At 40.7% G+C, this 27,797-nt stretch overlaps 1 protein-coding gene across 1 annotated transcript; it reads right to left on the bottom strand.

Moving 5' to 3' along the window:
* Positions 1 to 202: 202 nt before the first annotated feature.
* LOC133419319 (integrin alpha-D-like) lies at positions 203 to 27,435 on the bottom strand. Its single transcript, XM_061708423.1, has 30 exons — positions 27,272 to 27,435; positions 18,119 to 18,221; positions 17,872 to 17,975; positions 16,558 to 16,628; positions 16,343 to 16,457; positions 15,981 to 16,108; positions 15,673 to 15,815; positions 14,386 to 14,536; positions 13,754 to 13,904; positions 12,368 to 12,441; positions 12,170 to 12,287; positions 11,564 to 11,700; positions 11,301 to 11,441; positions 10,978 to 11,190; positions 10,755 to 10,888; positions 9,803 to 9,945; positions 7,287 to 7,441; positions 7,047 to 7,172; positions 5,240 to 5,310; positions 3,227 to 3,368; positions 3,047 to 3,145; positions 2,872 to 2,951; positions 2,705 to 2,791; positions 2,537 to 2,606; positions 2,341 to 2,439; positions 2,155 to 2,235; positions 1,951 to 2,061; positions 1,701 to 1,814; positions 1,512 to 1,622; positions 203 to 1,332 (listed from the first exon to the last, which is right to left on the bottom strand). The coding sequence occupies exons 1-30, from the start codon at positions 27,306 to 27,308 to the stop codon at positions 1,234 to 1,236; spliced, it is 3,408 nt and encodes a 1,135-aa protein (XP_061564407.1). The 5' UTR covers positions 27,309 to 27,435; the 3' UTR covers positions 203 to 1,233.
* Between the last annotated feature and the right edge of the window lie 362 nt (positions 27,436 to 27,797).

Raw genomic sequence — 27,797 nt, 5'->3', positions numbered from 1 at the left:
TTCCACTGTAGCGCTGTTAATATGCCACTTTATTAAGTTTTAATATTTTTTCCAGGCGTAAAAGTAACCGTTAAGATCCCCAACCTGGGCTCAGTTTATCCAAATAACGCCTGTTAAGAAATTTGCTCCGATGTTTTCGGGTATGAGAAGAGCCGCCGGCGATTTATGGTTCCGCGTTAAATCGACACTGAGCCTACGGCGTAGGGTACGCGGCGACGCGCACCGTACGTCCTATGCCGTAGGATCTGCGTTGGTGTACCGCAGAACCATAAATCAGCCTTTATTCTGGCGAGATCTGAAGATACAACGCAACAACGAGCAAGCGAGTGATTATGTACATTCACTGAGTGAATATTATGAAAGTAAAATATATATTTCTCGCTAGAAATGTAATCAAAATGCATTTTTATGCAGAAACTAACTCAAAATATTGATTTTATTCACTAAAAATTTGAAATGTCCGCCATGTTTTTTTGTTTGATTCAATCTGCAAATGATGACGTAAAGCATTCTGGGAAATTTTTCTGGCCCTCTGTCGGCGAGTCAGCATCTGAAATCCCTTGCTTTTAAGGGATAGATTCAAACACCCTACCCCTCATTATGCCCACTACCCCTACATGCAAGGAGGAATTGGGACACCACTACCCTCACGGGAATGCTCAAAATTTAGGGGTAGGGCTGAAAAGTAGGGCTAGGGGGTGCATTGGGACTGGCCCTTAATCTAGGAAATGAAGAAAATTGCAGTTCCTCAACTGACCATTAGGGGTAGCCTCCAAATGCAATCTCCATCAAACCTCATGTTAAAATCACTCAACTCTGTAGCAGAAATATTTGAGCCTTTAGCTTCTATTTCTTGCAGCAACCAGAGCTGCAAGAGATAGATCCTCCAACTTGGACCATTTTATTACCCTTACAAGTTCACTAACCGGACCACTAGCCTACTGTAATTGATTGCCTGCCCATTGCTCTGTTGCTAACTTACGGTAACAAAGTTAAGGTGGGCATGTTTCAAAAAGTAACCCTCAGAAAATGTAATGGTCTTATAACTGGAGCTTTGTGCTCTTCTTTTTACACAGCCTACTGCCACCTGGAAATCAAAGTGGAATCCAGAGGAACCAGGCGGAATGTTTTGCATTAAAGTGGAAAAGAACTGGGATGCCTGGCCAGGCTAGCAAGTTAATATTACAAAAGTGCTGTATCTGGAGCTGGTGTCTGTAGGATATTATTAGGTTTTTATTCCTGAAGGGGTGCATCTCCCTCAGTCCCTGGATCTGCAGCACCTTCTCCAGTTTCATTCACCATGTTGCTGTATTTACTCTTAAAAAATCCAGCCTATGAAAAATGTGAAAAACAAAAGTTATTTAAAACATTGCAATCCTGTGTTATTAATGCATCAACAGAAATGAAGAGAACCAAACCAGTGGAAGGATGAATTTTAGAGTTATGATACGCATTAGTCCTTATCAATTAAAGTGCATACAAAAAGTCAGAAAAAAAACATAGTATCTCACCTTGTACAGGCCAGCAGTGAGTAGAGCCAGAAAAGCCAACCCTCCCAATGTTCCTCCTACTATTGCTTTGGTCAAATCCGGCTCAGCATACACTTCCACCTCTGCCTCAATCTGAAGGGCATTTGAGAAAATTTGGTTGCAATATGAAGTCTTTTATTCAATACAAAAGAACAAATGATGTGTAATCACCTTGTGAACTGGAGATGTGTTATTAGATGCTGTTGAGAAGAAGATGTACTGGTTTGTGTCATACTCTAGACTGGCTGTGCTGGTCAAGAGGAACTTGGCAGATTTAAGTCCGATCTTAAAGAAACAAATAACAGGAACTTAATTTGAGTTAGTGATGTAAGTTTTCTCTCCATCTGAAAAATGAGTTGAGATATTTTACTACACTTGGAAAGAGCAGTTTCACATCACTTAGCATCAGCACATTGATTACCTGCTCTAACCACCCTGAACTAATGTTGGCAGTGATCATATACGTCATGCTGTCCAGCTTTCCCATGAAACCACTGCATCTGAACACTCTGCAGCTGGCTACAGAGCAGTCCTGGGGATAAATAAAATGAAGACAGCTGTGGTACAGTGTATTCTTAATATCCCAGTACATAAAATCATATAGTATTGAAAAAGGTATACTTACCACCACCTTCTTATCCTTAAGCTTAGTAACAAAATTTTCGATATTGGGCTTTTCTTCTTCACCACTTTTACAATGTGGAATCTGAAAAGGGAATTGATATATGCTAGTTCAAATATTCTTGATTTACCAAATAAATATATATTTTTTCTTCTTGCTTATTCAGTTACAGCTTGTGACATATTTCACCTGCAGACTGTTCAAATCTGCCCAAATGTCTTCGTCACCGAGCTTTACAGGAACTTTGATAACCACAGTGAAATTCAGCTCCCTGATATGATTTGTAACCTGAGAAAAGAGGAGAAAAGTAAATACTTTTATTCAAACATTATTAAGAATCAATTAAATGGAATTTGACATAATATTATTGGAAGTAATGTTTCACCTTGATTTGTTGTTCGAGTGGTTTTTGCAAATTGTTATTTCCATAAGTAAAATTGATGTAGCTGAGGGAGCTGAATAGATATTTTAAACATTTAATGAATGTTTGACAATAAAGCTTTAGATGATTATTTTTTATATCAATTTATTTTGTTCCTAGGACAGCACAGACCTTGCTATTGTTATAAAAATGCTATACTTGACATCAATCTCCTTCTTCTTGTAGAGTTCACTTAAAGGCGAGTGCTGCTGATTCCCACTAACAAAGAGAGATGAAAATAATTCTAAATACAAACATATTTCATAATTATACAAACTGCTGCAGTAGAGGACGAGTACCTGGTGGCATTTGCAGAGAGAAAGATCCTTCTGTCAAGTTGACTGTTTGGTGCAATCCTGTAGGAAACGGTGAAGACAACCTAAAACCAAATGAATGAGAGGGATCAGGTTGGCTGCTGTTCTGGCTTGACTGCATGTACAACTGGGAAAAGCAGTTTTTGTACAGCCAGCTAACCTTAGACTTGCTCTTGAAAATAGGTTTGTCAACAGTGCAGTCTGTCTTTCCTAGCGTGATGCCATTTTCACTGTCCAAGGAGCTGCAATCAGTCCTTCCCTGTTTAAGAAAGAACATGGAGATTTATGGGAGCAGCTAATCCCACATGAAGCTGAAACAAACTTGATCCTGATTCTTTACCTGCTGAACTGTAAACGTTGTGTAGGAGAAACCAACTGGGTATGTGAGACTAACACGGCTGTTGTAGGAGTTTTCCTCCCTGTTCTCCACAGTGACGATCACCTCCAAAAACTCGTCAATGCCCACTTTAACCACTGAAGATCTGATGAATGGATGATACATTAAAGACAGAACTGCTTTCATATGAATGCTAGTGACCAGGGGCGAAAATCCTGTTTCATAGTTGGGGGGGACAATAAACAGTAACATTTTAGAGAATAAATCCAGTGGGGGACAAGGAATAAAAGTTTTAGCCTTCCTTTAATACAGCATTTTGACATTTTTTTAGTTAAAAAAAATCTCATTACACTTAAAACAAGACTCATAAATGGAAAAAACAACAATTTTCACCTGTTTCAAGTAGATTTTCACTTAAAATAAGTAGAAAAATCTGCCAGTGGAACAAGATTTTTTTGCTTGTAATGAGAAGATAAATCTTGTTCCACTGGCAGATTTTTCTACTTATTTCAAGTGAAAAAAGTTATTTTACCAGTGATGACTCTTGTTTTAAGTGTAATGAGATTCTTTTGACTAAAAATTAGAGATTTTAACTAGAAATAAGACAAATATTCCTAGTAAGATTTTGAGTTTTTGCAGTAGGCGTCACGAGTGCACTGCAAAAACTCACAATCTTAACAAGAATATTCATCTTATTTCTAGTTCAAATGTCTCATTTTTTGTCAAAAATTCTCATTACACTTAAAACAAGAGTCATCACTGGAAAAAACAATTTTCACTTAAAATAAGTAGAAAAATCTGCCAGTGGAACAAGATTTTTTTGCTTGTAATGAGAAGATAAATCTTGTTCCACTGGCAGATTTTTCTACTTATTTCAAGTGAAAATCTACTTGAAACAGGTGTAAATTGTTGTTTTTTTCCAGTGATGAGTCTTGTTTTAAGTGTAATGAGATTTTACTGTTTATTATTTTCGATTTCGGTTTCGGCCACAAATTTTCATTTTGGTGCATCACTACTAAATACTACTGCATTGTTCCAAAATTATTAATTCTGTCTCAAATTATTCTAGGGGGGGACAGCTTTACTAATGGGGGGGGACTTGTCCCCCCTGTCCCCCCCGGGATTTTCGCCCCTGCTAGTGACAACTGCAATATCAAGATGCTGGTACTAACTGTGGTCACTATCTTAATATGGTGGGCCACTTTTAACCCTTCTGCCTTTTGCTGTCTTGGACTAGCCGTATAAAATTGTTTGCATGCCTTTCTGGTGCTGTTGGACTTCAGGCGTAGATAAAAGATTTGCCTGAGGATGTCATTATTTAACATAAAATCTTTATTTTTGTAACCTCTGATGATATGTTGGGTTGTTCCTACACCCCAGCTTGTAAGCAGCAGTGCAGACATCAGACATGAATTTAGATATAATTATTTTTTTCCTTCTAGTCCTCTTTAATCCTGTAAAGTATAGCTTCGGCAACAAAACTAATTCCTTTAATATCACCCATTTACGTAGATTTGGAGTGAAGTTTAAATCTTGGAAAAAAAGAGGAAACAAAGGATAGTCAATATTTTAAATTCTCTTCAAATTGGGATTTGTGTTATTAGAAGCTCTTAATAAATGTCATATTGGCAATAACTAAACACTCAGTTAAGCTTAAAGTGTTGTTCATTACATATGCCAAGTGATTTGAATTCATTACTGTAACCTAAAAGCATCACAGAGGTACCTGTTGACAGAAATCCACTGATTTGTGGCTCCAGCTTGCCCAGTTTGTTTATTAACCAGCCCAAAAGATGAAAAGTAAATGTTTCCCCCATCTACTATTATTCATATTGAATGTGAACTTTTGCATATAAAGGTTGCTCAGTTTTCTGTTTAGTCACCTGAGCATATCCAAAAACTAAACCAAAGCAATTCCTTACCAGTTTTTCAATCTTTGTACATGCAAAGAAATGGAACAACTTATCCTCACAAACATTCTCACATACAAGATTTACTTTTGCAACGTGGCCTCACCTGAAGTTTAAATCCACCTTAAGGTTATCCACACATTTTTCATCAGCACCACAGTTGATCTCAAATCCTAACTGTGGAAGGCAATATGATGTTGAGCACATTTGTTCAAAGGGAATTTTCATGTTTAGTGTTTACATTACATTACATTTAACAGACACTTTTATCCAAAGAGAGAGACTTACATTAGAGGAGTACAGGCCACAATAACATAGTAGATCACAAAGTAAAAGCATTTAAGTCAGCATTCAAATTGGTGCAGATAAGAAAACATGCAAGTGTAGTTTAGGAGATATTGAGAATGCCAAGTACAGTTGTGTATCATCTGGACAACAGTAATATGCCGTGTGAATAAAAAAATCTGGCCCAGAGATGGGGCAAAGAGGAGGGTCCCAAGTACCAGGCCTTGGGGCACCCCTATGAAGAGGTGATGCAATGAAGATGTTTTCCCTCGCCATGACACATAAGGTAGGATCGGAACCAAGAAGGCCGTAAGCCTGAGATGCCCAAGTTTGAGAGTATAGATAGCAGTATGTTGTCGTTAACGGTATCATAGGCAGCAAATAGGTCAAGAAGGATAAACACAGAGGATTGATCCACTGCTCTTGCTGCTCTTGGGGCTTCTGTCACAGACAACAGAGCTGTTTCAGTGAACACTGGAGCCGGGCTGAGTTAGGCTTTCTTTTTTTATTTTATCAGCAGCATGATTGTAGCTTGTTTGAATGCAGGTGGAAAGGCGCCTGAAGCAAGCAGATAATTTATTATTCTTGTAATGGCTGGCACAACTGTTGTAGCTATGGCTTGGAGTAGGTTTGAAGGAACTGTGTATAATCAGTACTCGAGTTGAAGGGGGATGAGGGGGGATGGCATCCTCCCTGAAATAAAAACGGTCAAAATCATCCCCCCAGTAAAACTGCCACCCTGCATTTCCATCCCTTATGTCATTTCATCAATGAATGTGGTTTTACTGCTATTTAAACATTTAGAGTCATCACCAGAAAAATAACACCAGAAAAATAACTTATTTGACAATTCTCACCTGTTTCAAGTAAATTTTCACTTGAAATAAGTAGGAAAATCTGCCAGTGGGACAAGATTTATCTTCTTATTACAAGCAAAAACATCTTGTTCCACTGGCAGATTTTTCTACTTATTTAAAGTGAAAATCTACTTGAAACAGGTGAATTTTTTTTTTCAAGTGATGAGTCTTGTTTTAAGTGTAATAAGATTTTATTTTACTAAAATGAGACATTTTAACTAGAAATAAGACAAATATTCTTGTTAAGATTTTGAGTTTTTGCAGTGATCCATTTTACTTATCCTGTGAAGGACAGAGTCATATTGATAAGTTCAGAAAACTGTTTTTTATTGTTGTGTTTTGATGTATTTGATGTAAGCCCTGTGGATATTTAAAGCTTACAGAAGGCTGCATTTAACTGCTGCTATGTCATTCTTTCCTGTCATTGTTTTGGTCAGTGCTATTATTTGTAATATATTATATTATTTGTAATCAGCACAAATTATCTGTCCCCATATGATAAAATCCACCATCCCCCCTGATTTTATTTTACAACTCGAGTACTGTGTATAATGGACAGGTGCACTCGGTGAGGGCAGAATCTGAAGAGTGTTTCACTGCTGAGAGAGTGAGGGATTCCAGGATATCTCTTGGCACAGGAGAGCTCTGCAAATATTTCTATGAATTGTTAATAGAGTGAGTATAAAATTAATTCTGAAAAAAATAGTGCCAAAAGTAAATCTGTTTAAAGACTTTTGTTCGAATAATGCAGAATATGTAACGTTAACTCACGGAATAAAACGTTCTTGTCTGAGCCTCTTCACGAAGACTTGGCTTGAGATTTGTGTTTGAGGGTAAACCCTCAAAGATGAAGCTCAACTCATTTTCAAGTGGATTGAGAGCATCTTCTGGACAAGACTGCAAGAGGGAAACAGGGATAAATAACGTTTTTTTTAAATGTAATTGATCAATAGCTTTTTTCCACATTGAATGTTAGTCATTTTAAGTTATTTTGACTTAATCTGGCTTTACCTCAACTAAGAATTTCACTTTGTTGCACCTTTGGCCACTTAAATCAACAGTAAGTGATCCAGTCTGTTCTTGTTGTTTCTCACTGATGTAAGCTCGGTTTTTTGGGGGCTTCCGAGTGGCATCCAGTGTTAAAGTGTAATTAATCCGTGCTTGAGCTGGAACAGAACAGAATTTCATTTATGTGTGGAGTATGGTAAAGAAAAAGGATTAAAATGACTACTGATCAATTGGCATAAATTATACACTTGTAGTTAAGCGTTTATATTCCCGTACTGAAGCCAGCTAATTATCTGGCCTAAGATACAACATTAGCAAGTCTGGGCTGATCATCATCAGTTTACGTTACTAGCATGCCGAAGCTACCTAACTCAACTACTGATGTGGACATTTTTCATTGTCATTGTCTGCATGTTTGACATAATAACTTGCCAAGCGAATGTCTAGTCCAGTTGGCTGTTCTGGTAAACATGACAGTTGACAAATCTAGATAATGGATACTCAATAACTGACACTATGAATAGACCAATAAAAATGATCTAATAGATAGTTGTCTTGTAAGTTAGTTTGTCATGTGCGTTACTACCCAGGTCACATACACTCATCGGCCACTTTATTAGGTACACCTTGCTAGTACCGGGTTGGACCCCCTTTTGCCTTCAGAACGGCCTTAATCCTTCAAGGCATAGATTTAACAAGTTACTGGAAACATTCCTCAGAGAGTTTGGTCCATATTGACATGACAGCGTCACGCAGTTGCTGCTGATTGGTTGGCTGCAGATCCATCATGCAAATCTCCCGTTCCACCACATCCCAAAGGTGCTCTATTGGATTGAGATCTGGTGACTGTGGAGGCCATTTGAGTAGGTTTGAACTCATTGTTATATTCAAGAAACCAGTCTGAGATGATTCATGCTTTATGACATGGCGCGTTTTCCTGCTGGAAATAGCCATCAGAGGATGGTCCACTGTGGTCATAAAGGGATGGACATGGTCAGCAACAATACTCAGGTCGGCTGTGGTGTTGACACGATGCTCAGTTTGTACTAATGGGCCCAAATTGTGTCAGGAAAATATCCCTCACACCTCTACACCACCCGCCTAACCCGTTGATACAAGGAAGGATGGATCTATGCTTTCATGTTGTTGATGCCAAATTCTGACCCGACCATCCGAATGTCACAGCAGAAATCGAGACTAATCAGACCAGGAACGTTTTTCCAATCTTCTGTTGTCCAATTTTGGTGAACCTGTTTGAACTTTAGCCTCAGTTTCCTGTTCTTAGCTGACAGCAGTGGCACCCGGTGTGGTCTTCTGCTGCTGTAGCCCATCCGCCTCAAGGTTCAACGTATTGTTCGTTCAGAGATGCTCTTCTGCAGACCTCGGTTGTAACAAGTGGTAATTTGAGTTACAGTACTGTTGCCTTTACCAGCTCCATGCAACATGTCAGATAAGCTGCAAAAAAAACTTTGCAGGAGGAAAAAAATAGGTCCTCCATCCAGCAAGAAAAAATCTTAACTTTAGCAATCGCATAATAGAGTCAAAAAAGATATTCAGAAGGGAAAAAATAAAGAGATTATGCTCCATTTGGTGTAGGAGTGAACTTCATCAGAGTTATACATAACTAGCACTATTGTGCCAGCACACCCGCCAAAGCACTTCATTTGTATGTGTCTAGTTCTTTGACGTCTCTTACCGTTAGTACCTTGGCCGTTTCTGGTGTGTCCCCGTTCAGTTTGATCATCACCCTGCAGTTCCTGGTCCAGGTGGATTTTATTTTGTTTTGTCTCCTCAGGATCATTGCTTCTCTGGCGATCTCAGCATTTTTTCTTGTAAGATGCTCGTTTATGTACACATCGGATCCTTTGAGTTTCCTCCCCTGCATCATTAATTCCGCTTTGTGTCCGCTTTCTATCAGCTTGAACCAGTCTGGCCATTCTCCTCTGACGTCTGGCATCAACAAGGGATTCGCGCCCACAGAGCTGCCGCTCACTGGATATTTTCTCTTTTTCTGACCATTATCTGTTAACCCTAGAGATTGTTGTGCGTGAAAATCTCAGTAAATCAGCAGTTTCTGAAATACTCAGACCAGCCCGTCTGGCACGAACAACCATGCCACGTTCAAAGTCACTTAAATCACCTTTCTTCCCCATTCTGATGCTCGGTTTGAACTGCAGCAGATCGTTTTGACCGTCTACATGTCCGGATGCATTGAGTTGCTGCCATGTGATTGGCTGATTAGAAATGTGTGTTAACGAGCAGTTGGACAGGTGTACCTAGTAAAGTGGCCTGTGAGTGTAAATAGACAAATAGACACTAACTTTTGTATTTGCTGGCTGTTCAGTTATCTGCACTGAATCGTCCATATCCAGCTCTGTAACTGGCTTTAGTTAAGATTTAGCCTACAAGTGTACAGCTTCTGCCCACAACTATGTTCATTTTGTCTATCTCACTAAACCATACACATTTATGCATATACAAGAATCAAAATGAAAAAAGAAAAAATGAGAAGCACAAACCTGTGTTGACTCCAGAGCGTCTGGTCATAGTAAAGCAGATTTGAGCTGTGGTCTCCAATGGTTTGGTGCAGTCTTCATTTTGGGTTGGAATTTCATTTGGACTGAATGAAACAGCTCCATCAACCATCACTATAGGCTTCGATCTAGAAACGTGTACACAGTTAGAAAAAAATGCACACCAGCTTTTGGCTTTGTGATTAGGCCAACGTATCAAACAAAATGACTAAAGGCCTCCGTCTGCTCCTCAACCTATAACAAAGATTGGTTGGGTAATTTCTCTTTCTAATTTCCATCCATCCATTTTCTATACCCGTTTTTTTATCCTTTGAAGGGTCATGGGGTCTGTCTATTTTTAAACTGAAAAAAAACCCTGAATGTTAAAATAATCTAGACATCCCTTACCTTACCTTCAAAGGGGACCTATTATGAAAAACACTTTTTCTCTTGCTTTAACATATATAAAGTGGTGTCCCCTCAGCCTGCCATTCTGCAGTGTCTGTACAGCCACCCGGATGATCCGTCCAGTGTGATGTGGATCTACGAGCCGTTCAGATTCTGCTCCCTTTCGTTACGTAACCAAAATGAGATTTACATAGGTTGGCCTCCGATGTGTGAAACCACGCGCACAATTAACTCCACCGGCCGGAGCTTCCGCCATTTTTTCGTAGCGGTGTATCGCGTCATTCAGGCAGCCAATCACCACAGTGCCTCATTATCATAGCCCCGCCCACTCAGAATCCTGCATAAATAATGAGGTTAGAGACTGGGATGCTAACGACACGGCTCAGAGGCTGAATTTCTAATTATTTAGTAAAAACAATCAAAAGCTTGTTTTTAAGACATGCAAGGCCTGTTTAAAATAGGTATTAGATGCCGTAATAGGTCCCCAGTGTGGCAAAATGTATCAGAAGTTACTTGAAACATAATAATACATGACAAGACTAGAACTTACCTGAGTAAGACCACTGTGCCCTTTGAACCCACTGCCAAGTCTGGCAAATTGTCATTGCTTTGATCAAAAGACTTCTGACTGATTGACCAACCAAAGAACTTCAGTCCTGACTGGACTTGAGATGCAGCAATTCTCTGTGTGAAGGAAAAATATTCAACTTATTTAACTAGTAAAGTAGATCAAATGTAGCCACTTTTCCGAAGGATCTTTTGATGTTGTTCACCTGTGAGTAAGTAATACTGATTCTTCTTCCACCCTTGCCAAGGAATATGTAGATGCTACCTTGACCGTCATTCTCCAAAGGAGCTCCAATTGCTAAATCACTTAATTTATCTGTGTTTAAATCAGGCAAAACAGCAAGAGAGGACCCAAATCTTCCTGTTTCAAATGCACCCCCTCTTAGAGCTGATTCAGAATCAAAATCGCAGTTGACATTCTGGTGAAAATGTAAAGAAAACAGAGTTGTTTGTGTGGATTAAAAATGCGAGGTTTGCACAACAAATGCATCAAGTGAATAACACAAGATATACTTTAACTATCATTTACCAAACGCGATAGTGCACAAACATAGACTCGTCCTTCTCTGTCAGGTTCCTTGTGCATCGGAGCAGATATGAGGATTAAATCTGTGAAACTGTCAAGATCCACATCCATGACAGAAACCTCTGCTCCAAAGTATTCACCAGTCTGAAAATAAGCACGGTAAATATTTTACATTTTAAGATTTTTTCTTTTTAGTCGTTTCAGGTTGTGTGTGGTCTCTAAGAAACATTTATTTGGGTTTCATTGTATTGATTTATTATACCTACCTGTGAAGTGTGGGGTTCAATTCTTTGCCTAAGTTTTTCCCAAAAAACAATCTCGACTGCTCCTTTGTGTTGATATCTTGGAGCACCAACAACTGTCAACATGCCGTATGGGGTTTTAGCGATTTCCATGGAGTAACCTAAGATTTAATGTTAAAGTAGTCAGTGAAATCAGTGAAAATATCCACATCAACCCTTGTAATTAAAGGTTTCTTATAGGACTGTGCGATTAATCGATTTTAAATCTAAATCTGATTTATTAATCAAGAAGATGTTAAAAAAAGGAAAATCGGAAAATCGATTTTCCTTTTTTGCAACTGGCTGCATTACAGACAGAGCTCCTATAGTCATCTTTGTTTGGTTAAGAAAATTGTAAATGTTGTCACTTTACTAAACTCAAGGAGGATTTACAGTATCTTTCAATTGCACTTCATTCCCAATAGGGAAATGTTTCTTTAAAAATAAAGATAAAATATTTGAAAAAATGTATTCCATTGTCTTTTGTAGTTTTACCCAAAAAAATCGAAAATCGGGTTTTCAGAGAAAAAAAAAAAAAAAAAAAATCTGGATTTTATTTTTGTCCAAAATCGCCCAGCATAAGTTTCTTACCAAGATAACTGTCAGTCTCCAAAGACTCAGGTTCATACTCCGATGACAAGGTCTGGCGTGCATATCGCTTGTAGCCTCCCCTCCACTGGTTGGCACCAACTACAGCCATCTGGAATCCCTGTTATGTGGACAAAAATCTGTTTGGCAAAATAAAAATATAGATTCATCATCTACTAAAATTATTTTAATTTTAATTACCCCAGGTATGTAAGCTGCTGTGAATCCCTGTTGAGACAATTCCATATTCAGTGTCGCTCCACTGGACTGAGATCCTTTTATAGCAAATAAAAAAAGAGATTAATTTTCTCAAAGCAGCATGATACCATAGCTGGATGTAAGAGTTTATATATCGGGTTTACAGAGTCTGATAAAAGCATATTTTGTTTATAAGTTTTAGACTGAGTCACTAAATTTAGAATCAGAATCCCAGAGGCTCTTAAACTTAAACTTAAACTTTATTTATTTGTATAGCACCAAATCATACAATATAAAATGCAACACATGGTGCTTTACATGCAGAATAAAATAACAATAAAAAACACAATTTAAAACATTCCATACGACCCCACCCCCCACCCCCCACGCGTACACACACACTCACTCACACTCATATACATGTGCACACACTCACACGCCCACACGCACACACACACACACACACAGTAAGTGGACTGGTGACATGGCTTAGCACTAACGATCCAGGTGAGGAAAAACACTACCTATGGGTGGCCGTCCACACTGAGAAGCTCCACCGACCACGACCACCAGGAGCATCGCCACAGAGACCCCCCCAACCCGGACAGACCGGGGCAGACCCCACACAGAAGGTGGAGCCCCCCCCCAGCGACCCAGGCCTGAGGGATCCCCATGATGACACCCCCATGGGCAGAGCAGGCACACCTCCCAGTGTGAACGACCCCCCTGAGGAAACACTGGAGCTAAAAACTAAAAGATTAAAAGAAAGTAAGAAATGCCTAAAAGTGTAAAATTTTAGAGAAATCTATATGAAACTTAAGATGAATAATAAATAACATAAGGTAAAAAGTCACTAAAATGGATTAAAGTTTTAGAGATAATAAAAGAGCTAGAGAAGTAGACACAATACATAGCTAAAAAGACTAGGTAAATGAGATCAGATAAAAGCCAAACTAAAATGGTGTGTCTTGAGCCTCCTTTTAAAAATATCAACATTCTCTGCGGCCCTGCGGTTCTCTGGCAGGCTGTTCCATAAAGAGGGGCCATAATGGCTGAATGCAGCCTCACCGTGGGTTTTGGTCGCGGTTCGGGGAATGGTTAAAAGGCCGGTGCCAGAGGACCTCAGGGTCCGTGAGGGTTGATACAGTAAAAGCAGATCAGATAAATAAGATGGCCCAAGACCGTTAAGACACTTAAAAACCAGTAAAAGAACCTTAAAATCAATCCTGAAACGGACGGGGAGCCAATGCAGCGATTTTAAAACAGGGGTAATGTGCTCAGAATCATTCAGCCTGCAATCATATAAATTATATAAAAAAACAATACTAATATTTGTTTGTATATTTAATATTTAAACATGAATTTACTTTGACAAGAAAACTCTTGTACCTTCAATCGAAAAAATTTTGTTCTGTAAGGTCTTCTGTATTTTGTCAAGTGCTGCGAAGTTCTCCACCTGAAATACATGGTCATCTGAGGGAACAGAAGCGATGATGTCCAGTTCTCTTTTTGCTTGAGGTTTTCTAAACGCATCGCCCACCTAGAGATGTTTGTGTGATATGAGTGAGATATTGATATTTAGTGCCTCCATTTAAAGAAGTATGTAATTCTTTTTGTAGATCTTATATAATATAACGTAATATAATAACACTTGAGAATAGAGACATTTCAATGGCTTGACTTAGTGAATTTGAATCATGTTTTGCATGCAAAAGGGTCAAACGTAGTGTTTAAGCAAACTGTCTAATGACAGTTTTATCCAACTGAAATGACACAATACTACTCTGAACTGTGTGTACTCACAATGAACTGACAGAATGACTGAAAATACATTTTCTGTCACAATTTCATTTTTTTTTGTCTGCAAATCTGCACTCAATAATAAACAACATACTTTAATAAATGAAATAATGAGTCATGAATGAAAAATGCGTAATGCCAATAATTAATTGAATAAAGAAAGATTAATTACACCTAACTAAAACTTTATTTATTATACATTATTTAAAGTTGCAGCTTACCCCAACAGCAAATCGAACAATGCTTTTTGCTTCGGCTAAGGTTATTACTCCTTGCAAAATATTTCGGTCTTGTGATTCTCCATCTGTAATGACTAATAAAATCTTCTTCACATTTGGCCTTGAACCTCGATACCCCGAAAAGACGTCATTTCTGTCAAAACAAAAGTTTTTAGTTTTCAGTAAATGTGCTCATGATGTATTTTTCATTGTTAAGAAATGCAGTGTTACATGTTGCTGAGTTAGATTAGTCAACTACAGATGCGATAATATTGTTTTAATCCTTAAAGGGGGATTATAATAATCAATATAAGGAGTAACTTTAACAATTCTATTGATTAAAGTCTCTTATGAGTCAATAAGAAGGTTTTTTGTGATCAGAATGAGCTCCTGTAGCAGTTTTTATCTCAACGAAACAAAAGAAGCTTCTGACTGAAGACGCTAGCTGTTTCATCACTATAAGGTGGAGAAGACTGGCATTAAGGTAACCAGTTATACATCATTTCTTTTTGCACAGTCAGCTCTTGAGGCTTGAGAACAAAAAATGGGACAGGAAATGTTGGACAATGACAGAGTTTTATGATTTTGCCTTTATATATCACCACAAAGTATTTGAAAGTAAAAAATCAAGATGTGATCAAAATCAGACAATTCAGCATTATTCCAAGAGGTTTTATAAAATTGAGGTATTCATCATTAGGGAATCAAAGACATTTTAAGGAAATTACCATCATTTTCAGGGGCTCCAAATTATTTGGACAACTGATTAAAATTAATTTAATTGACTGGTTCCTTTTGTTACCGGCCAGCCCTGTCCCTTTAAGGCGGTGTCTGTGTGTGTGTGTGTGTGTGTGTGTGTGTGTGTGTGTGTGTGTGTGTGTGTGTGTGTGTGTGTGTGTGTGTGTGTGTGTGTGTGTGTGTGTGTGTGCAGCGGAGGAGAGAGAGAGAGAGAGATGTCGGTGGAAGTTTTCAGTTACTTTTCAGTGTGTCCTCCGTTAGTGTTAAGTTGTCGGCCCTCTAGTATTTTGTTTGCTGTTTACAAGTTTTTAATAAATGTGCGAGGTTGCACGGACAGTATTTTTCCTCCGTCCTTTTTCTTTCACTTTCCCTGGACTCCTAGACAACGCCGGTTACCAGCAACGAGCCAGAAACTGTAATTAACCTACTTAAGCACATTATAAAAGATAATCTTTGCTTTGCAGTTTAAAGCTTCTACAAACCGCTTTAATATGTAAACATTTATATATTCAGACATATACACATCCACCTTAACATGCATGAGGTACTTACACAACTGTTCGGATGGCTGCAGCTGTATGTGTTCCCCCCTTTTTCTGTTCTATGTTATCAATTCCCCTTTGCCAGTTAGATGTGGGGAAATTATTAAAGTAATAATGGACCTGGGAAGACCAGGAAAACTGGACAATGGCAAACTGCACAAAAAGAGAAAAATATTAACAGTTATAATCAACACAGACAGACAGTATGCAGTAAAAAAAATAAAAGGCATACAAATCTGTGAGGACAACCATTTGTATGTTGTATTAATTTCAAAAATGTTATTATAAAGTTAACTGAGATGTGAGATACAATCTTACCTGTGTATCTTTTCCCTGAAATGAACCGATCATATTTTTCACAAAAGTCTTCATTCTGGTAAAATCAGGATCATCTACACTGCCTGAACCATCCAGTAGAAATGCAATGTCTGCTTGGGTTGAACACTCTGGGCAAAAAAAAGAAAGAAAGAGAGATGGATCAACATCTGAGCAGTCTTCTGCACAGTTTAACCCTCACTTCATTGTCTTTTCAGTCTAGTACGTCGTAGTGTAGGTGAGACTATTGTCAGATTTCAAATGAAATAATGCTACACTTAATTTTCAGTCATTACTAATGCTGGAATGTTGGAGAAGTAATAAATGATTGTGATGATCCTGTCATTAAAACTTGATCAATTTACCTTCAATAGAAGCTGGAACAGGAGGTTCAACTCTGTCAGTTTCAGCTATCTCAAAACACACACCATTGTACAAGGTGATACTTCTGCAGTCTTTGGGAATAGTTGGACCACAGGCCTGAAAATAACACATGGTCAAGTTTGATCATGAAATTGATTGTTGCTTTTTACTGCTGTACATTTTAATTCATGAGAATTTTTACTGGTCACCAGCTCACCATCGTCATCTGTGAGTTGGGATCATTTGCCATTGACAAACCAAGAGACATGTTAACTGCAAACGGCGGAACTGTGAAAATGTTCAACAATACACACAATCAAAACCACCCTGAATTTAAAAGGTGTGCTATAAACCACTCCACGCAGTGCAATAAATGTTAGCTGCATTAAACTGTCATAGCTGTTTCTTGCTGCACACTTAAAGGGATTGTGACATGAAAAACAAATTTTTCTTGATTTTTTGTGTTTTGTTGGGTGTCTTGACATCAATTACACCCAAAAAACAACAAACTTTTAACATTCAGTGTATTGTGTGCTTTCTGGGATTTTCCGCATAACTATGCAAAAACGGCGCATGTGGTTTGGTGGCAGGCCGTTACGTAACGGCCCGCTAAATCACCGCCCCCTCCACCCAGCTCCCTGTCTCCTCTCCTCTCCAGCGCACCATAAAGGCTGATTTATGGTTCCGCGTTACACCGACGGAGAGCCTACGGCGTAGGGTTACGCGGCGACGCGCACCGTACGCTGAACCCTACGGCGTAGGGCTCTGCGTCGATTTAACGCGGAACCATAAATCAGGCTTAACACGGAGCTGTTTAGAGCCTCTTCTGTTCTCATCAGCGGAGGAAAACTGCTAAGAAGACCCGCGGCCACTGACTGGACTTAAGATAAGGGGACACTACTGCTTGCATGCCTTTATTTTTATGATTGTTTGCTGTGGTTCTCCCTGCTGCTTTTCCGTGCATGCTTCGCCTGTCGCTCCCGGCTTAACTCTCCGACGCCGCTGTGAGCGTGAGGAGGAGGAGGTTTGGAGGAGGAGCGGGGCAATGATTGACAGGAAAGGGGGAAAAGGAAGCGTTTTTCACGGCGCAAAAAAACACTGTAATAAAAAGCCAGGAATGGAGTACTAGAGTGAAGTTTTTCTTGTTACACTCTTTTAGACACATTTGAGGGATGTTTGCAAAGACTTTTAATAGTGTTAAAAGCATGTTAAAAATTATGTCACAATACCTTTAACAAAAGGGAAAAGAGTTCAGTTTTACAACTCACACTTCTTAAAACCTTTAAATAAATGTGTTAGCTTTTTTGTTATCAAAAGGTCTTCAAGGAATCTTTCAACATGATTATTTCAACATTTAAGATTTTGGCTTAATATTTAGTTTTCAACAAAAATTATTATCTCAGTGTCCGTCTGGAAGACCTTTGAAAGATGTATCCAACACTTGATACATAAATAGTGCTTTTCCAAGATCTGTTGAGATATATCTTGGTGATAAAATGCCTTTAAATGTCAATATTTAAATGTTGCTTACCTTTAACGTTTAGAGGTTGACATTGTGACGACGTTGTGGAGCACTTAAATATTTGTCCCCTTTTATTTCCTGAATACTGTTCAAGAGGGGCACTGACGAGCAAACTAAGGACATAAGACCAGAAACACATTTGAAGATGGGATGCTGGTGAGCACATAAACAATGGATGTTTTAGAATTACAACTTTGGTATCATAAATAGCTGACTTATAACAGTTACAAAGCCTCAACACGAAAGAATTACTTACTCTGATCGTCTTTGCACCACCTTGTAGCCAAAACCAGCAGCTTTATGGCTCAGGGACCTCCAAGCCACAGGATCAATGTTGAAACAAAGTGAAGCTTGTAACACTGGGGAATGTAAGTGGACATTTAACTCGTTATTAGAGCAACTTCCATTCATATATACATATATTGTCAGGGTTGGACATTTCCCCCTGTTTTGAGTTTCAGTTCTGTCCCTCCTGTTTCCCATCGGCCCTGATTGTCTGCACCTGTGTCTCGTTATCCCCTGTGTATATCTAGTCTTGTCTTTCCCCTGCTCCCTGCTGGTCCGTACTGTTTGCTCCCTCCATGTTCCCCTCGTCTGGTTTTTTGGATTCCTGTCTTTGTTCTACCTTGTTGTCCTGCTCAGCAGCGTTTTTGGTTTTCGTTACAAATAAACCTGAGTTTTCTGGAACTCCTGCCTCCTGCTCTCCTGCGTTTGGGTCCTCAACAAAACCTCACCGTGACATATACATATATATACAGTAACGAGAAGTTTGCATAAACTGACATATCAGACTAAACTTTTTCCATATATGATGAGTTAGGATTACCTAAATCTTTATATTTGCTAAATACCAGAATAAAGAGAGAATTTCTTATCACTTAATTCAAACTCAAAGGTTTACGTACACTAAGATTACGATGCCAGTTTGGGAAAGATGTGGATTTCATAGCTTTGTAAGCTTTCAGTGGGTTAATTGATGTCATTTGATGGAGGCACACCTGTGAATGTAGTTGAAGCACATTCAGGAAACACATTGCTTCCTTGTGTGACATCATGGGAAAAATTAAAAGAAATCAAAATATCAGGAAAAGAATTGAGGATCTCCACAAATGTGGTTCATCCTTGACTACAATCTCCAGATGCCTGAAGGTGGTCTGATAGCATAGAAATCTTAGCTATAGCTAATTTAATTTTGTTTTTATGTGTGTCTGATCTACCAATAGTCATTGTGGTTATACTGTTCAGGGGCCTCATCTATAAAGCTTGCTTGCGCAGAAAAAGCGCCTGAAAGTTGCGGAAGCCGGCATCTACGCAAATCCTCGGATCTAAAAAGAAAAAACTAACCGAAAAATCTGCTTATCTTTACGGCAACTCGGACCCCTCCCTCCTAAGACACGGGGAACTGGCGACGCAGGGATTGAGGTGGTGAAATGAAGCCAGATTCATGTCATACTCTTAATAATGTCATCACACATCACAACATATATCAGACTTAAAATAATAAAATAATAAAATAAAATAAAATAGCGCTGATCGTGTCCTCTGTGTGTGAAGCTCAGTCAGTCAGGACTCTGGTGCTGCTGGAGCTGCAGCCTCTTCTTCACCCAGCGCTTTAGGACAGAACAAATGAGGGGCTGCATTTAGGGAGCCCCATGGAGCCCCTAAAGGGACTCAGATTTTTTTTCATATATATATGAGTTTTACGCGCGCGTGAAACCTTTAGGTGCGGGTGTATGGTGCCTAAATTAGGGTCCCGCGTTAAACGACGCAGAGCCTACGGCGTAGGGTACGCTGCGACGCGCACCTACGCCGTAGGCTCTGCGTTAAAGGAACGCAGAACCATAAACCCGCCCTGAGCAGCTCTGAGGGGAGACGGGAGAGGAGGAAGGGTAACGGGGGGTGAAGCGGGGCTGCGGGGCCGTTTTCGTATCGCTTTCATACAGTGTCTTGATAATTTGCAATTTAAGGCTGAGCCTACCGTTAGTTTTTAAACTGTAAAAAGTAAGGGGAAAAAAAACATGATTTTGAAAAGACGGGGGGACGTGTGTCCCCCTGTTGCGCCGGGGAACTCACGGCGTTTAGCGCAGCAACTGCGTGCTGCCACTCACTCGCTTTATTTTATTGTATACTATTTATATACTTATTCTAACTTTTACTGTGACCACCAAATAATGTGGTTTTTCTGTCCTCCACATCATCTACAACATCTAGGTCTCCGTGAAAGTCAGTCTCACGGTGGCTGACACCCTCTCTGACGCCTAACAGGCTGCAGGAAGCCACTGCGCATGCTCAGTAGGCTCATCCATATGCATTTATGGGCGTGTAGAGGGTGGGATATTCAGCTGCGCAACCTTCCAGCTGGACTGTGATTCATAAAGGAACGTTGCGTGCAAATCTGCGTGCACTGTCACGGCTCAACTGTGACATGCACATGGTTTTATTGATCCGGATTTTTTTTTGCGCCCGGCATTTTCGGCTTTTGAGCGTACGTGCACTTTTAGTATGACTCCTACGCACTCCATTTTAAATGAGGCCACAACAACCCCTCAAAACAACCAGAAAGATGAAGTTTGGGTGCAAATGGACAATGACTCTAACCAAACTGCCCTGACCTATGTCCTATAGAAAATAAGATGAAAAGGCGCGTGCGAGCAAGATGGCCTACAAACCTTGTTTCCACCAGTTGTGTCTGAAAGAACGGGTCAAAATTGAGCCAACTATTGTGCGAAGCTCGTGGAAGGATATCTAAAACATTGGACCCAACTCTCATACAGTGTAAAGGCACTGCTACCAAATACTGTAATTAAGAAAAAGTAATTAACAAAAAAAAAAACTGTAGGAAGTTCTCTATCCCTCATTACTCTGGTAAATAATTGTGGTAATCCCTACTGACCTAATAAAATGCCAGACAGTGAGGGAAAAAGTCTGTTTTTAAATAGTGTATGTAAACCTCTGGTGTACACTACATGTGTGCATAGATATATTCATGGGTTTTGACAGAAATGTGTGTGTACATATGTATATGTACACATGCATGTGTACATGTATATGTATGTATATATATATATATATATATATATATATATATATATATATATATATATATATATATATATATATATATATATATACACACAATATTTAAAGATGCAGCTTACCCCCAATAGCTAATCGAACAGTGTGTGTGTGTGTGTGTGTGTGTGTGTGTGTGTGTGTGTGTGTGTGTGTGTGTGTGTGTGTGTGTGTGTGTGTGTGTGTGTGTGTGTGTGTGTGTGTGTGTGTGTGTGTGTGTGTGTGTGTGTGTAAATTACCCAAGGAACTGATCATATTATGTATACCACTACACAGCAACCACTAGAGAGCGCTAAAGTCTGAGTTTTTTTTAATCCGCAATCCTGGCTTGAAGCAGGTACAATATAAGATTTAAAAGAAAGATGCACCACTCTTAACATTAAAAAAGGTATTTTCTCTACATTTGGATTTTCTGAATTGTTGCTTTTATTCAAATGTATGAAGCCTTTTTTTTTGCTTCCAAAGAATTTCAATATAATATGGTTTTATAGACAGCTTTCATGCCTCACAACAATGTTTGCACAAATAGAAGTCACCTTTTGCCTAATGGCACACAGCTGAATATCAAATAATTGTGTCCTCTGGTAAATTTTAATATTTAAGTCTAGGAACTGATGTGAACACAGTCCAAAAGCATGCGTAGTAGGTTAATTGATGATTCTAAGAGTATGTCTGGTTGTGTGTATATATGACGCCCTGCGATGGACTGACGACCTGTCCAGGGTGAACCTCTGCCTCTCGCCTGAAATGAGCTGGGATAGGATCCAGAAGACCCCTGTGACCCTTGAAGGGTTTTATGCCGTCCACTAGGGGGCAGTATAAGCCTTACCGTCCTGTAGAATGACTCATTTGCAAATATAATTTTTACAACTGCATAATTTCAAAGCAGACAAAGTTTTGCGCCCCCCCAGAGATCTCTGGCGACCCCCAGGGGGGGCCCAGACCCCAGGTTGGGAGACACTGCTGTAGAGGGAAGTAACAGGCATCGTTGTTGTGTGTGGGGTTCATGTTCTTTCAGAGATGCACGTGGTTTTGGTTGGGAGCTCTCCACATTATAGTTGTAAGTTTACAATATATTGCTCATTGGTTATATGAAACTATATGGTATAGTTTCTGTTACTTTATATTGTTATTATTTTATTTCAGGATTTGCTTACTTATATGTTATATAAACAATACAACGATTGAGATATATTATAATGTTATTTAAGCAAATTCCTATATTATTTTCATGTGAGATTCAGCCTGCTTATGTTTATTGTTTACTATTTCTGCAGGGCTTTTTCATCTCTGTCATTAAACAAAATAATTGACATTGAGGAGTGTAATTCTTCATGAAGACGCCATGGTTGTGGTTAGATGCTCTGTGCCTGGCTGCGCCTTCACGACTGACGACGTTTCTGAAGCTCTCGCCATCGCTCTGTTGAATAATCATGGACTTGGCCATCAGAACGCACCGCCTGCCACTCCAGCCCAGGCCCCAACCCACCAGGCTCCTAGACTAGATTGGCCTACGGTCGACATTGGCGTGTCTATTGAGGAATGGAACGTATTCATCCGTCTTCTGCACCGGCTCAGGCATGGGTGCTGCCCAGGCACCTTTCCAGCTCTTCCAGTGTGCTGGACCTGTACTTGGAGACAGCCTGTTGAAAGCCAATCCCAGCGCTTCAGGTACTTTGCCAGATCTCATCGCCGCCATGCGCTCACTAGCGGTCATTCCAGTCGCCACGTGTGTACTGCGCACCGAGCTGCTTCAGCTACGCCAGGAGCGCGACGAGACCTTCCGTGCCTTCGCTGCCAGGGTGCGGGGCAAAGCAGAGACATGTGCCTACGTTACAGTATGTGGGTGTGGCATCAATGTGGACTATATCGACCATATTATCCGCAATGTTCTCATCAATGGGATTTATGACTCAGACATACGGCGTGAGATGCTGGGGATGCCTGACATCCTCGATAAGCCGAGGGGCCATATCAAAAAACCCGTCAGGCTGGAGCACCACATTTTCTCGAAGGGCGAATGGAGGCGAGCCAGGATGAGGGACCATCCTCGTGTGCTGATCACCATCTCTCTTGAAAGGCCGGTCGCACTGAGTGACAGCCCTAGGGGCCATGGCTTGGACGGCGTGGTCAAGGTTTCTGCCATTGCGGACACTGGGGCGCAGTCAGACCTTTGGTCCTTGGAGGAGTTACTTGCCTGCGGATTCTCACGTGATGACCTGCGCCCTGTCCGCCTCAGCATGTCGGCCGCCAACCGCTCCCCCATTGCTGTCGAGGGCGCCTTCTTCGCTAGGCTCTCAACGGCCTCCAGCAGTGGGGGTGTGTTGTCCTGCCGTTCCATGGTGTATGTGAGCAGCTCCGTCCGGGCCATGTACCTCTCCTATGACTCATTGCTCAACCTAGGCCTCCTGCCTGGCGGCTTCCCGTCGGGTGGCATCGGTGGGGGTGACCATTACGGCACCCAGTGCTCATGTCCGCAGTGTACGGTCCCTCCGTCACGCCCTGCGACTCTACCGTTCCCTTGCTCACCGGAGAACAACAGCCAGATGAAAGATTGGCTACTCCAGAGGTACGCCTCATCCACATTCAACACTTGCCCTCATCGACCATTGCCGTGTATGGAGGGGCCGCCCATTGAAATACATGTGGACCCTGCGGCCACGCCGAAGGCATGCCATACCGCGGCCGTGGTGCCTCTACACTGGCAACAGAGGGTCCGCGATGGCCTTCTCCGCGACTAGGCCCTTGGTGTCATTGAAGCAGGCACTGATTTGGGTGGCTCAGGCGGCCTGATTCGCCACCTCCGTGCATTCTTCGGCACTTTCGGTGTACCGGTGGAACTTTCTAGCGATGGTGGCCCAGAGTTTGTGGCTGGCCAGACACAGGACTTACTCCGCTTGTGGGACGTCCAGCATTGTGTGTCCTCCGTTGCTTTCCCGCGGTCGAATGGGAGGGCGGAAGTTGCAGTGAAGACTGCTAAGCGCCTCCTAATGTTCAACACTGGCCCAACTGGCAGTCTCGATCATGACCGTTTTCTGCGTGCTATGATACAGTTGTGCAATACACCTGACCCCCGGGGGTCGTTCTGCAGTCAGGGGATGGACCCCATGGCGCGGGCTTGGGCTCCTCCCTTCCGGCGCCGTCTGTTGATGTGGCGTCTGACCTCGGATCCCAGGGCGACCCGGTTCCTTCTGGCCTTGGGTCCCTGGTCGACCCTGTTCCCTCTGCCATCGTCCCGGCCACGTCTCTTCGGTTGGCGGAGTCGCCGCTGTCCCTGCCCCTATCTACGAGGCTGTGCCGCGCTAGGAGGCCGCCAAAGCACTACGAGCCTGAGACTGGACGTTGGACACTTTATTGAGTCCTTTGATCTATTTCGGTTTATAGCTTGCCGGACTGGGGGGTATGAAGGGTTTTATGCCGTCCACTAGGGGGCAGTATGTACCTTACTGTCCTGTAGAGGGAAGTAACAGGCATCGTTCTTTCAGAGATGCACGTGGTGCTGGTTGGAAGCTCTCCACATTATAGTTGTAAGTTTACAATATATTGCTCATTGGTTATATGAAACTATATGGTATAGTTTCTGTTACTTTATTTTGTTATTATTTTATTTCAGGATTTGCTTATTTATATGTTATATAAACAATACAACGATGGAGATATATTATGATGTTATTTAAGCAAATTCCTATATTATTTTCATGTGAGATTCAGCCTGCTTATGTTTATTGTTTACTATTTCTGCAGGGCTTCTTCATCTCTGTCATTAAACAAAATAATTGACATTGAGGAGTGTATTTCTTCAACCCTGCAAAGGATAAAGCGGGTCTATAATGGATGGATGGATGGATGGAACTGAACTTAATTTCTTGGCTTTTCCAGTTTTAATTACAGATAAGAATCTATATAGAGGGATTCATTCGGGTGAAACATTTTTAGATTCTGCCTTTTTTCCCTTTCTCTTCATCACACCCTTAAAGGGCTTTCACATAGAACGCGGTTTGCACCTCGCACACCGCCGGGGTGGGCGCAGACAGGGCCGCCGCAAGGGGTGTGTGAACCCCAAGGGGCCTCGCGCTATGGGCGTTTTTTTTTTTCTCGTTTTTTTTTTCTTTCTTTCCCTTATAAATATCAACAGTCATGTTCCATTACAGACCTAAATGTGTACTAGTCTGTGCATATCAATAAATATATGTGCAATGATGTGCTGGCTGATTGATGTCTCTGCGCAGCTGCGCGTGTCTGTTGTTCAATACAACTGCGTCAGACCAAGCGCAGACACAAGGTGCTCTGATCCAGATGGGTGGAGTATGGAACAAACTGTCACACAATGTCGAGAGAACGAGACAGAGTCAGGAAATTTCCATCAGGGAATGAAAAAAGAAAAAAAACTAAAGAAAATGGAAGAGTATAATGCCTCTCTGAAAGGCTTGTTTGATAAATTCGTTACAAAAATAACCGATCCGACACACTATAATGTCAGTTGAGTTAGGCCCCTATGTCACTAATATATAAGTCGCTCTCAGTATCAGGCTGATTTGATTCATGTAAGATTATTTGTGTGTGAACAATGTTGTAATAAACAGGCATTACTATAAAAGATATCTTGACTTGACATGTCTTGTCAATGCAATGCCTCATAATGAAACGTGTGTATGTGTTTGTATCCAGTATTTTGCTAATTGGAGGGTTAAAATTGCGCATATAGACACCCGATCCAACCCGAAAAACCCCAAAATTTCACACGGGCTGGCTGCGCTCGCGCACGAGGGCCCCCCCCGGCCATTTCACACAGGGCCTCGCAAATCTCCCAGACGGCTCTGGGCGCAGACTCGTCGCAGAGCATCGCTTACATATTCGTTGCAAGTTGCTTGGCGACCGAAAAAACGTTTTTCCGGTCTGGCGCCGTTTTCCCACTCGTTTGGACGTACAGTAGCTACAGCTTGGTTTGAAACGTGTATCTGTCCCTGCTTGAAAGAAAAGCCCTGGCTTTAGTTCTTCTTCTGAGGAGGAGGACACGAGCAGCAGCAGCAAGGAGGGTCCATGAAATCCTCATGGGAAGACAGGATTTGGGGGAATAGAGGCTCGTTCGGGAGCTACAGCTTCATGATGAGCTTCTACTTCAGGCTGAACAGGGAGCAGTTTGAGCCTGTTGGGGAGAGTTGGAGTCTCAGCAGGATCAACCAACTTCAGGCTGAACGCCTGGCCTCCTTTCCTCTCCTTTATTTATCTGTCCCTCAAGTTTTTCCATTTTTTTCTTCAAGTCATCCACTGTAAATAGTTAAAAACATATTTTATTAAAAAACCTTTCTGAACTATGTTGTTGTTTTTTAGCTCATGTCACTCATCTAGCTTTTTAGATATACTGAGTGTACATGTAGTATGTGCTTCAGTTTACAAAAGTATTGACACATGGTCTTTTCATAACCATATATTGATAAATGATTCAATTGATCCTGATATGAGGCAAGGAAATGCTATATTTTATTTTAAACAACATTTTATTGTTAAAAGAGCAAAAGAATATCACATTTCTACCACTTTTAAAGACACCAGGTATGTCCAAATTCTGGGAGATTTCTCTCCACTTTTGTCCCTTTTTATTGATGTCACAATAGGCCTGCAGTCTTGTATCCCACAGCTCCTCACAGACTCACAGTCAAGATCATTCTTTCCTCCATGATGATCGTCTCTGATCTACAACCTGCAAGTTTTTTTTCACCCTCCACCACCTTCTCTCCTATTGGACATCGCAGAGATGTCGTCACAGGGCGCACGGTGAAATTAAAAAATGTTCAATTTGCAGCGGCAGCCTGCGCCCTCTATGTGAAAGCCCCAGTCAGGCTATTGTAATTTTCGTAACTTAGATAAAAAGGACATAAAACACCCCCAGACTTAATTCGTCATTGTATCTCTCCCTTGATTCTTTTAAATTAAATAAGATTTTCCGTTCCTTCAACTTCTTGAAAGTTAAGTCACTGACTAGTGGCAAAATGTCGGCCATTATATCTTGCAATAGGTGGTTAGATATCTTTATAAATGTAAAATATTTTCATGGTGACTGCAGAGGCAGTCATGGGACAAATAGATGTGGAAGTAGGAAGACAAAAACAGCCTCTAGAAGACTGTACATACAGGACCACAGGGAAATGTTGAAAACAGTTAGTTTTTCTGGCCACAATACCATCTCACCGCAAACACCTGATGATAACAAAAACTGCTCTGCTTTTGGATGGATATAGGGATACCACGTGCAGCTTGCAAAGTGCAATAGAATTGTCATATTTGCAGAGAAATCCTTAATGACAATAAAATCAGTTCCTGATAAAATCAGCCTTACCTGACCAGAACAGTGTTGCAGTAATTATCCAGTCCATTGTGTCATTACCGTCTAAATTAAGTGAAAATGTAAAATAACGTCCCTGGTCGAACTTTAAATTATGGGCAGTAACAGCTTGGGCAAAAGGAAACGTTGAAAGCAGAAATTACAAGTGCGTTGTGCAAAACTGCTGAAGGCATGCAGAGGAACTGTTAAATGGGTGGAGTTACAAAAGTCTATACTTAAACAAAGCTTTATTGTCTGTGATCATGTCTGTTGAGACAATCACACTCATGTACAGTAGAAGTACTTCCTGCATAAGTTAGTTCAAGACGATACACCAGAGCAGATTGACTACTGCTTTGCAAAATTAAGGCTTACCTCTAACCTTTACCTCTAACCTTTACCCATGCTGGCCCACGGATGAAGGTGTTTGATGAAAATGAAACTGGGCATGAAAGAAATGAAAGACAGTGATGTGAATTAGCTTTATTAAAACTGTACATCTTGTAGTGAATATCAAACACTGAAGCAGAGAGGTTTATTA

The sequence above is a fragment of the Cololabis saira genome, chromosome 19, assembly GCF_033807715.1.
Source record: "Cololabis saira isolate AMF1-May2022 chromosome 19, fColSai1.1, whole genome shotgun sequence".
Classification (NCBI taxonomy): Eukaryota; Metazoa; Chordata; class Actinopteri; order Beloniformes; family Belonidae; genus Cololabis; species Cololabis saira.
Note: the sequence above shows the minus strand (reverse complement) of the source record. Positions and strands in the feature narration are given on the sequence as shown.